A 12,294-nucleotide genomic window follows, 5' to 3' on the forward strand; every position below is an offset into this window, starting at 1 on the left:
TTTTGCGCTCGCCAAAGACGTGCGCTCTTCGAAAGTGCATTTTTTTGACGTGTGATGGTCAAAATTTGTTGAGCGTGAGCGCCTAGACTGATCTGGTTTTCTAAATTCCAGAAACTGATATGGCTATTGCTAACGGCCCTATTACTAACAGCGAGAGCTGTTCAAACTACTATCCAAGCTTTTTCTCTGTGCCTCCCACACCCATGTGATCCAATTGTTTGTAAATGACCAGCTGCGCGAGCCCATTGCGCTCCTATTTTTCCAGCTTTCGTGCGGACCGAGTAAGTGCACAACTAAAACCTGCCATTTCCGTTGCTGCTGTTGTGCAATGGATTCGCGCTGGGTGTTTACACGAGTAGGGCAGCTGTTAGAGTACGCCTTATACTGATACTTTTGCTTGTCGTATTTTTAAGCCTTAACAGTACGTAGATTACCTCTAGTTTACTTCTGGGCGTCTGTTCCTTTCTGTGTTGGATTAGCGAAAGTTGCCGTTGAAACCACTCACTCAAAGATGAAACCACTCAAATTTTCCACCTGTCTTTGTTTTTTCTCTCTCTAACTGATAATTACATGCGCGGAAATCATTTCCCATTCCCCATCGGGAAGTGCGTTAACCTTTTAGATTGGGTTATGAGTAGTTCTGGAACGCCGCCGTTCAAGAAATTTCAGTTCAGACTGAGGCGCATGCGCAGAACAGAAAATATCACGTTGGCGAATATCGGGTTCGGAGCGGCAGTCATGGAGCGCCACGTCGATGCACGCATGGCGAATTCATTGGCACATAATTACTGTCGAGTTCCTCGCTTATTTCTACAGGAAGGGGGATTAACGGCGACAGAGGAGGAGGATCTCTCCACGTGGCCGGCCGAAAACACCAAGAGCATGAGCCTTTCCAGTTCCTGCACGAAAATACCTCACACGATTTCGTTCAGTGTACATCGGACCCAAATGGGTGAGGTGCGTTTTCAGATTCAGCGCAGTGGATGATTGGAAAGTCGTCTGCTATCGCTACTTTCAGTCCGAAATTTCTCCCCGTGCTCGCTTCCTTCACAGCAGTGACTGTGTTAATATGGCTTCTTACACTAATTTATTTGCACTGGAACAACACTGATTGTATTGCATCCTCGCAAGACCCATGCGACATAGACTCTGCTATGCTTCGTCGTGTGTTTTTGCACGAAATGCAACCAAAATATTGTAAATAGTTGGAGGTTTTCTATGCGTATGCAGTGCGATGCGTTGAGGCGCGCGTTTCTCATAGCGGCATGTATGGACTGCTTGCTAACCCACTTGTGAGGAAAATACATGTATCGCCTGCTAAACTGCTCACTTTTCAGCCCTTCGTTGCCTTCGTAGTGCGGCGAAAAACCAAATGTATCATGACCGACGCGTTAAACTAGTTCAACCGACTGCCGTGCATACGGAGAACAGCCAGCCCACGCAGGCATATTATAACCACGACAGAGCACTCCTACCTTTCGTTATTGTCAATTTATGTGCTCAGGACGAGTTCCCACCCTTCACGCGCAGATCGTACGGTGATGGTGTGCAATAAGCAGCATCGCAGCACAGATAAATGAGTGAATAAACGGTGCATGCATGCCCGGCAACCGCTGTGCAAAAGGGAGTGTGTATGACAAACTTGGAACCAGAAGTACCTGGCAGACGATTTGCCCATAGTTCTTTGCGTCCACATCGGAAACGCACCTCACCTATTGTGCCTGAATAGCAAGTGTGTGAAATAAAGAAAAATACTCGAGCATTTGTAGCGTAAAGCTTTCATCCTTGTCTCGACATTGGTCGATATTTTGGGCTATCCCGAGGAAAACCCCGCGCAGCACTTGTGGGACAGTGAAGTCCGAGAAATTTTAGGGCAGCAGTTCGTTGAATGCTGCCGAGTGCGAGGCAGTCTGAAATGAAGAAGCAGAAGCGGAGGTGAGCAAACAGGAGAGCAAGGAAGGAGAGTGCCGGCAGCGTTCGGAGCCCGATCCTCTCGCCCATGTCGTCTTTGAGGTACAGTGTTCAGCACTCGGACGCTGCTTGCTTTACAGCTGCGCTCCTACACCGAAGTGTTTGCCGGCTCGTAATGTCCTTGTTCCGTCTTTGCCTCACTGGCGTAAGTTTGGTGCACATGCAAGCGAAATGAGCGACTCAGCTGGCATTGCGGCGCAAATTTTCCGAGTGGGGAGCTTGCCGCTATAGGCGCTCGAGCCACAGCCACTACTCGGAACAGGTTTTGGCACTGCTGCGGCAGGAATCGCGAGCGTTTCCACTTGCATGTGAGGCAAGGTTTAAGCCTGTTTCATAATGCCTTCACACGTTCACAGGCTTCCAGCCTGTTTCACATGCAACAGAAAACACTCGCGATTCCTGCCGCCGCGGCGAAAAACCTGTTTCGAGTCGTCACGGCGGCTCGAGCGGCCACAGGGGCGAGGTTCCAGCAAGTTGGAAAATTTTCGCCGCGATCTGCAGCTCAATCGCTCAATTCGCTCAGTTGCTTGCATGTGAACCAGTCTTATACCGTCTCGGTGTTGCGAGTATTCCCACTTTCGCGCGCTAGACGCCATTAAGCTGCAGCGTGGTTTCGGGGAGAAAAGAAAAAATAATGTGAATTATCTCAGCTAATTCAGGATATACGAAGCGAAAGATGTGGGAGTTCAGTGTGTTCATTGGCGTTGGCGTTGAGAATGTTCTAAGCGTCAATGGATTTGAGGAAAGGAAGGGCGCATAACTGTCTCATTCGTGCTTTGATACATGTGGCGGGGGTGAGAGAGATGGGGCCTGAATGCATTAGCGCTGACAGCGTTGTGGCTGACATGCGGCACTGCAGCATAGCTAGGCTGCAGCGTTCATTTGGTGATCAATCTGTCGCGATGAACCATTAACTGCATGTCAGCTCCCAGGGTGGCAGGGAGGGCGCGCTATCCAGTGTGCAATCAAAGTACGCTTCTGCAGTTGGATACCAACGCCACGAACATGAAAGCGAGGTTGAGGTCTCCAGTGACCCACGGAACCGGTTGTGCTCCTTTTATTTCGTGAAAATAAACGGCCTTTGCAAAGTTCTCAACGCCAATGAACTTTATGAACGCCGTCGGCCCACTTGTCTTGTTTGGTTTTTGAGGAGAGGAAATGGCACAGTAACCATCTCACATATCTCAGTGGACACCAGAGCCGCGCCGTAAAGGAAGGGATAAAGAAGGAATGGAAAGAAGAGAAAACTGAAAATTGAAAGTTATGGAGGAAAAACTGTAAGGCGCCCGAGTGCTGTGCGATGTAAGTGCCCATTAAAGATCCCCAGGTGGCCGAAATTATTCCGGAGCCCTCCACTACGGCACCTCTTTCTACCTTCTTTCACTCTCTCCTTTATTCCTTCCCTTACGGCGCGATTCGGGTATCCAACGATATACGAGACAGATACCGATATACGAGACAGATATCCGGCCATTTCTTTTCCCCAATAACCAATTAATATTATTATTGTTATTAAAATTGAAAGTCGGATTTTGAGGAAAGGTGCAGCGCTGCGTAGTGGCGGAGCACCCGTGGCTCGGTGCTACTAGTGGCGCATGCGCAGTAGTGACTAGGGAGCTAGAGAGAGAGAGAGAGAGAGAAATAGCCGCGGCGAAGAGCGCGTTGTGTCGTCATGCACCTCGTCGGAGCACCGCCACGGCGAAATCGGAATCTCGCGGCAAGTAAAGCTTTCGCTTAAAAAAAAATTGGCAGTGGCTTAGCTGAGCTATGCCAGGATATACGTAGCGAGAGCTGCAGTTTTCCGCTGGTTACGCATGTTGTCGAGTTTGTTGTTGTGACTAAAATTTAAGCATTGAAGAAGTATTCGGTGAGACATATTGTTTATTTGTTCAATTGTTTCGATAGAAATAAACACTGCCCGATGATCAGTAAAGTAACACGCAGTTGTCCCAATGCTGCCTATACAGTATATAAGCTGGTTGCTTTCTCTCAGACACACAAGGTCAATCCTTCCGGTCCAGGATCTGGAGTTGCCAGGTTCGAACCCAACCGCGGATGCTGCGTTTCGATGGAGGCAAAAACAGTAAGGCGCCCGTGCGCTGTGTGATGTCAGTGCACGTTAAAGATCCCCAGGTGGTCGACATTATTCGGAGCTTTCCACTACAGCACCTCTTTACTCCTTTCTTCTCTCAGTCCCTCCTTTATCCCTTTCCTTACGGCGCAGTTCAGGGGTCCATCGATACACACAGATACGGCGCCATTTCCTTTCCCCAAAACCAAATTTTCATATAACGCCGGTGCACTTTGATACGTTTAGCGGAACGGTAGGTGTGATCCAAGCGAGGCCTATCGTGGAGACCGACGCCGCGCACCGCGGCCGTAAGGTTAAATTAGTTATTGGGGGAAGAAAATGGCGCAGTATGTGTCGCATATATTGGCGGACACCTTCACCGCGCCATAAAGGAGAGGATATAGGAGAGACTCCAGAAGAAAGAGCGGCGATGGCGGTGACGAAGCGCGTGGTGCACGCACTCGTCCCCGGTTGCCATCGTAACGGCGCATGCGGACAACTGGCGTCTCCCATGTACCATGGTAACGGCGCATGCGCACAACTTCCCTCTCGCCTGTACCGCGTAATTCTCGACTGGTAGCCTAGTGTAGCTCCCGCTACAAATTTTGGAGGACGCTTAAACATCGCCTTTAAGAGCTGGACGCGACAGCGTGCTGCAGCATTGCCAAGGAATCCACGGAATGCCATCGTCCTTCGGTGCGACCCCTTGCCCGGACAGTTTAAGGAAAGGAAACATACCTTGGTGGACACCCGAGCCGCGGCGTAAGGCAAAGAAAAATGAAAATAAAATTTTTTAAGGAAAGGAAAGGGCGCCTGTCACACATCTCGGTGGACATTGAATGGAGCCGTAAGGGAAGGAAATTTGAAATGAAAATTGGTTTTAAGGAAAGGAAATGACGCCTCTCTCACAATTCTCATTGGACACGCGTACCGCGCCCGCCATAAGGGAAAGAAAAGACCTAAAGCCCTTTCTCTACGGCGCGGTTCAGGTGTCCACCGAAATATGCCATTCGCTCACGGCCAAAGACCCGGCTTTCCTGCAACACCGGCTTTTCTTTAAAAGAACGTAACGACTCCTGTGTTCCTCTTTCTCTACTCCAGGGAGCGCTTGCTGACGGAGAACATGCGGGAGAGTCTTGAAGGGGACAAGAGGCAAGTGACTGCTGAAGAGGAGAGCGAGCATCCCCGTCCACAGGTAACACTGTGCACGGGTGCAAATCGTCGATCGCTTTTTCACTTCTGCACTGCGTTTTCATTGCTTGTCGCGAGATATTGCCGCGAACCTTCCTTCTCAATAACTTCCCGGCGTCGCCGCTGCGTGACAATATTTGAAACATGGTGTCTTTCTCCAATTCGAAATTGTGTGTCCAGTGTGCTTCCAGAATTCTTTGTCTCGGCTATGGCAGCAAAAAGCTATAGCTAAAAAAAACAAACTAGAATCTGCACTCGTTTACATTGCGAGCCGTGACAGCAGGCCCAGTTGTAGGCAGCAGTTCGTAGCGGCAACTGCGGGTACAAAATTCTACCGCTTGGAGCCTTTCGAGAGATATGCCGGTGCCCTACGCAAATGCTGTGTGTTGCTCACGGTGGTTTCTTGAGTCTATATGATTGTTTTCAAAGTTTGGTGACGATGAGGTTTGTGGTAGTGCGATTTATACGGCGGTCGCGTTTAGCAGCTTTTTTGACGCTCCTGTGCAGATCTTAATGCACCTCGCCAAGCCTTGGCCTCTGACGGGAGAATTAATGCATGCTTGTCATTGCAATTTCGAGTGTCCGATTTGTATAAAATATTCGTGTCTTTTCAATTATTAGGAATGGATAGGAGATAGGTCTGGAATCGGACCATTCGTCTCACTCGTGTTCAACACGAAGCAGAAGGCATTAGTACTTTTAGGCAAGGCTACGGAAAATTTTGACTGCAAAAATCGTAACGAGCGAGCGATGGAATTAGGAAGTTGCTGAAAATTGGAAATCGGCAACACGTATTTGTTATTTTCGTAGCCCTCTGAAAGGTCATAATCTACAGAACCTGCCGCGGCACAGGTATACCTTGGCGAAAACGATAGCAGCGACGGTGAGGACGGACCCAGCAACGTTTGTGACGCACCAGCATGTTGTCAGGAGTGTTAATAGAGTATAGCGAGATGATTGTTCGTATACTCTTTTTGCATTAGCAGACGAGCTTCGTACCTGTGCCAATAGAAGAAATCGAGGCAAGGACTCCTTGGCGCTGTGACTCTCCACAATTCGGCCGTGCGGACGCGGCCCTCAAGACCGATTACCCCATCAGTGAGTGGTCACTTTGAGTGGCGTTGTTGGTGTCGGTTTTTCCGAGGTTCTCCTCTCTGTTTGTAGTGTGCACCGGTGTACCCTCGTCTGTCACGCGTACGACTTCGTTACGGTGTGCTTGGAGAGACCACATTCGTGACGTAAAAAGGGTGGAAAAGTGGTCGGAATGGCGCGTGAACAGTGAAAGGACATTAGGGGTCGTATTTTGCAGCAATTATATTTGGTTTTAGTACATTTGGTCTGGTGCCATTGGACGTAGGCAATGGGAGAAGACTCCTCGGTGATCTTGGCAGAAACACGCACCCATGTCACACTGGCGGAACGGCGCCGATCAACGACGGGGACGACGCGTTTGAACGTGTGATGGGCACCACGGCTTAAGTTACGCGGGATGTTATAGGGAAGACTTTCAAAAGTAATTTCAGCGATTTTCAACAGTAGTATTTTTTAGGTAAAAATATGGCTTTCGCGGCATGGTATTGCGAACGTTGGCGCACACCAGAAAAACGGTGAATAATCTTAACTAGTAAGATGGTTAACTAATTTCTAATAATTAACTTTCTAACTATTAGATTTAGGCACCCGGCTGCAAATAGAGATCTGTATATCTATCTGGTTGTTAGTAACCGCCATGCCAGTTTTTATAATTTAGAAAATGCGATTACCCTTGCCGCTGTGGATCGACAAAATTTGGCTATTTCGAATGTAGTTGCGTTCATTTTTTTTGCATTATTCAACTGAATCATAGGACCTAGCTCTCCTCGATTTTTGTCTGTTGTCCAGAACAAAGGTGAGCGTGCGTTGGAAAAGCTGCGTAGTTTGAAAATACGTCATCCGCACCGTGATGCAAGAAAAATTTCACGAGTGCTTTCAATAGTAGATCCACCTCCTTCAAGGGAGCTGTGATATGTATGGAGGTTATGTAGAGAAGGGAATGAAGACGGGTAGTGTTCTTCCAGAATAGAAAACTTTCGGCAAAAAAAACCTCACTAAATGTACGTGGACTTTTGAAGCTTCTCTTTTACTAGCACCAATGTTTTTCCTGTAGCCCGTTCCGTTGTTCGTGCTTATCTCAGAATTCTTTTATTAATAATCCTATCCTTTTCTCAGTCAAGCATAGGTGTCTACCTTATGCACGATTCCGGTACCCTGTGCTTCACGGTGATTTGTCGCCTGCCTTCGAGGTGGCTCAGTGTTTACGGCGCTCGGCTGCAGACCGGAAAGACGCGGATGCGATCCCAGCAGCGGCGGTAGAATTTCGATCGATGCTGCAGGACCGTGTACTGTGTGCTCTCAGTGTACGTTAAAGAACACCAGGTGGTCGAAATTTCCGGATACGCCGTTTCTCATAGCCTGAGTCGCTTTGGGAAATTGAACCCACGTAAACCAAAGAAAACCAAACCACATTCCTGCTCGGTAAACTTGTTGCCCATTTAGCACTTAACTGATACCAGTGCGATTGCATGAGTCACGGCGCCGCTTATTTCTTCAGTTTTCCCGTGGACAGATTTCGCGCAATCTGCAGAGCATGCAATTTTGGTTGCGTGGCAGCACGTCGAAGCCCCTGAATGTGTGACAGTGACGTTTCTTTGCAGGAACGGATCCAGAGGAAAGCGCCGAGGAGGAGAACTGGGAGCTGGGTAAGTCCCCTCAACTATTTCTATAGCCGCCTTTATCTTGCACCTATGCAGTAGGCGATAGGGTTACGCGCAGGTGCTGCCGCTAATGAAGGAAAAGCGGCGTGCGCACCCAACAACAGTATTTTCATTTACACTTGTGTCGAACATGAGAAAGAATTTGTAGCAAATCGCGTGCGCAGGAAGCCAACTTAGAAAGATAAACTACGCTTCGTAACGACATTCGCAGAGTAAACGTCGACTCACTTGTGAAGAAATGTGGACGCGATGCATGGACTGATGTGTTTGTAAAATCACTGACATGTAATGGGCACTTGAGCACAAACTTAACTTTAATCTGTAAACTACTGAAGCCATTCTCGCTGAAGATAGAGGTTTTATATGCTAGAGAATACCAACAGCCAATTACGGGTGTTGCCGCAAGCGATCATCTCCGCAAAGAAAAAAGCGGTGAACTCAAGACTGCTTTTTATTTAAATGCGAAAGCATTACTAGTTCAATTACGAGAAAAGCCGGCGGCGTGTGTATGTGTGTACCCTCAGATGGCACACAAAATCCTAGCGATGGCAACAAAATTAGGGTGACGTCATCAAGCGGCCTTATGACTCGCACACAAGCTGAGCACCACCATTTCAGATATTCACGTACATGTTTTTCTATACACACTCCCCACTAGCTGGCCTCAATGTGGCGCAAGTTCTGCCGACTACATTATAGTGCCGAAATTTTGACGCAACCGTTTGTCGTACGCCGTCCCTGGTGGTGTCATATGATTTCTCGTTGCATATACAAACCGGCTCTGACGGCGCACCAATGGTGCAAGGAGGAGCACCATCATAACTTTACTTAAGGTATATACCGTCAGTAAAGTTGCGATGGTTCTCTTCCTTGCACCAGGGGTGCGCCGTCAGAGACGGTTTGTTGACTTGAAGGCTCCTTGCACCTGATGTGCCCCGTACGGTGTAATCACGACTAGCAACGGAGGGAATTGACGAGGAAATGGACAGAAGTTTATATACAGGAGATTTACACAATGTACAGCATATTAAAGACGGTGGCAAAAGAGACCGAAATGGCTAACAGCAAAATCTTCCCTCGTCGGCATAACCAAAGATGCAGAGCATCTAAACCCAGCCCAGTACGACGGATTGGGGTCCCGCGGACTCGGTTTTAAACCCTCGGGCACATACAGGAAGCAGGCAAGCCTCGGCATGATTGCTGCATTGCTGCGTGCTGCCCCCTTCAACTTTGGCAGTATTAATAACTCCTCCCCAAAAGACAAAGTCCAAAAATGTAATCAAATTATCAACAAAATGCGATGCACAGAGCGATCTGCGCAAAAGTGGGTCCCGCCCTACAACTTTGATAGTGCACACGAAACCCTCTCTCAAGGTAACAAAAAAAGCAACGGATCCCGGAGTTCCTTTCTGCACGGGTCAATCCGGCGGCTTCGTAGAAGACCTTTACTTATGACACCCCGTGCGGTGTCCACGCTTAGGACGTTGCGGTAAGCCGGAGAGGTCACTGTCGCGCAATAAGTCTCCCTTTGGGAGGCAATCTTTGTTGCGCCCCGTAGCGACCTCTGCTTTCACCGGCGGCTTCCTAAAGGGACGGTGTCGGGTCGAGGGAAGCTCTTCGGTTTGCATGCACAAAGGCATTGGCCCTTGCCATCTGACGAACGGTTGACAGCCGGCCACATGGTTGTGCCTGTCTTCCCAACGGCTGCCGGTGTTCGACAATACGGCGCCCGTGTAGCTAGCTGCCTGTCACCAGCCACTCTCCCGATCCAGGCCATTACTGCGACAGATTTTGATGCCGACTCGTCGACCCCTACAGGTTACATACGTGGTAGTCAAGTTGGAGGCGAGCCTGCGACAGGGGTTTGAACCGACATCATATGGAACCCTCAATTCCAAGTCTTTTGTACCAAAACTGTGACGCAATCGTTCATCGTACAGCGTTCCGGCTAGTGTCATATGTGCGCGTGTGTGGATGGGTGGTGTCATACATCGTCGCTGGATTTCATTGCGACCGGTTGTGTGTGTGCTCGTGTAATGAACAGCGAACCATTAACGTCTAAAGTTCCGACATTGGAACCACCCGAAGTGAACCGTGGTCGCCCACGCAAACACGCAAATGCCGAAGAAGCACAAAAGAACTTTAATGCATGTACGAACATTACGCACGTGAACAGTGCTCCCAGGGACAGTAATGCTTTCGCATTCTCACACGCAGGCACTCTTGAGTGTCTCTGCCCAATTTTTTTTTGTGGGAGGGAGTGGGGTGGAAATTCCTTTTTTGCTTAGAAGAAGTTCTATGTATATTGTCCTCGGCGTTCCTCTGAGAGGGGGTCACGGTCCTTGCTCAGTGCCTGCAGCGTGACCGACGCGAGTGGCGCATGTGCAGATATTGCTCCCGGGAACTCTGGCTACATCCCAAGCGGGCATCTATACTTACAACGGGTCCAGCATCAGTCCCGTCGGACTAGGAGGCGGATGCACATGGAGCAGGCGGAAGATTACAAGCGCCGCGAAGCGTAAGTACATGGATAAGAACGCTCACCAGCTGGCTATATTTAGAGGGGGAGCCTCAGTCGAACCACGATGGTGGCTTTGAGGGCAGGTGCTTTTTGGGATCGGCTTCGGTAGATTCGCACTTCTGCTTGAATTGCACGCACATATAATTTACTGGTAGAGCGCTGCCATTTCATTGCTGTATTAGAGAAGGAAATACGTTGAAGAAACAAATACCTGTGCTCCTCCGCTGTGCTTCGTCGTCATGCGCTCTGTTTTTGTGATGCATGTCCAAATACAGCTATTTAGCGATGTCAGTATTTATCTTAGAGGTGAACAGTTTAGTGTTCCCGGGCATGGAGGAGCCACTAGTTCGTGAGACTTTTACTGAAGGCCATGGGCCATTGTCAGGTCTTAGCAGTCGTAAATCTCGTCACAGTCCTGGTAAAAGTGCATGATGGGATAACTGAGAGAACATTGAAACAGGAAATTTACTATCTTGCACCTTTTCTCGGAACATTAAGGAATCAACCTCTTTACGAATGTATATATACGGATATTTCAAACATTGCTAGAGAGCATACAAGGGGAAGGGAAAATAGAAGTTCGTTAAGACGTGTACATGAGGGAAGCCTGTAGTCGCTGACACCATGAAGCATAAGGGATGTTTTGTTTTAAAAATAATTTCTGGTGTTCATGAATGGGAGCTTAATAAAATAAATACATTTTTAATAATTGATTCGAAAGCAGAAGAAGCAGCAACCACACGCCGCCGGTGGGATTCGAGGTCGCGGGTTCACATCCCACCGGAGGCGTGTGGTTGTTTTTTCTTCTCCTTTCTGATCAGTAATGTTCAAATAATTACCCTATTGATCTCGCATTTATGAACGCCACAAATTATTTCTAAAACGATACAGCCCCTATGCTTCGCGGTTTAGGCGACTGTTGGCTTTCGTCATGTAAGATTCCAAGTTATCCCAGTTCACTAACAGGGTAATATTAATATGGTCCGTCCAGTTGGCTTTGCTTAGTAGGCATCCTGGGTTTAACGTCTCAAAGCGACACAGGCTATGAGGGATGCCGTAATGAAGGGCTCCGGATAATTTCGGCCACGGGGGGCTCTGTGACGTGCAAAATCATCGCACAGTACACGAGCCTCTAACATGCTGCCACCATCCAAATGTGACCGCCGCGGCCGGGACCGAAGTCATGCAGTTATCGACCATTTTCGGTTCTCAGTATCATTAATATTGTGTTCAGAAAACTTGTTGCGAAACAGCCAAGAGGCTACTCGGAGAGAACTAATATCATATCTCAATGTCAATATGGCCTTAGCAACAATAGGTATACAGCTACAAAATTAATAGCATTGCCTCAGGTGTTAAGTTCATCCTTGCATAATAATGATATAGATGTAGTTGTGTTCCTAGACGTAAAAGAAAGAAAATTTTACACTGTTAATCCTTTTAGACATGCATTATGTTCTACAATAGAGGAAAATCTGAAAAATTGTGTATGTATATTTTCCAACAGCCACTTCACGAAAAGAACATGAATGACCCAAAAGCTAGGAACTCACACATGGCGTACACTTTCACGATCAGTGAATTTCAACCCTATTCTCCGAAAAACACGTTTATGGCCAAATAATTATTTCCTTTATCATCTGAGGCAGTTGCCGCAACAAAAAGTATTCTGTAAATATTTTGTAAAATATTTGATCATATGATCGAAGCTACAGCACCGAACAGCACTTCCTAGGTGCACCGTGCAACTTCGTTAGTCCTTTATTTCTTGTTTAAAAAAATGACCT

General features: G+C 48.0%; 1 protein-coding gene across 1 annotated transcript in view; it reads left to right on the plus strand.

Moving 5' to 3' along the window:
- Positions 1–12,294, plus strand: part of LOC144123847 (uncharacterized) — a 62,489-nt gene that overhangs the window by 24,255 nt on the left and 25,940 nt on the right. The window contains exons 5-8 of the mRNA XM_077656603.1: positions 5,144–5,237; positions 6,220–6,331; positions 7,927–7,971; positions 10,375–10,504. Coding sequence (XP_077512729.1) covers positions 5,144–5,237; positions 6,220–6,331; positions 7,927–7,971; positions 10,375–10,504 — 381 coding nt within the window. The remainder of the gene's footprint in view (positions 1–5,143; positions 5,238–6,219; positions 6,332–7,926; positions 7,972–10,374; positions 10,505–12,294) is intronic.

This window comes from Amblyomma americanum, chromosome 1 (genome assembly GCF_052857255.1).
Source record: "Amblyomma americanum isolate KBUSLIRL-KWMA chromosome 1, ASM5285725v1, whole genome shotgun sequence".
In the NCBI taxonomy this organism is placed as follows: domain Eukaryota; kingdom Metazoa; phylum Arthropoda; class Arachnida; order Ixodida; family Ixodidae; genus Amblyomma; species Amblyomma americanum.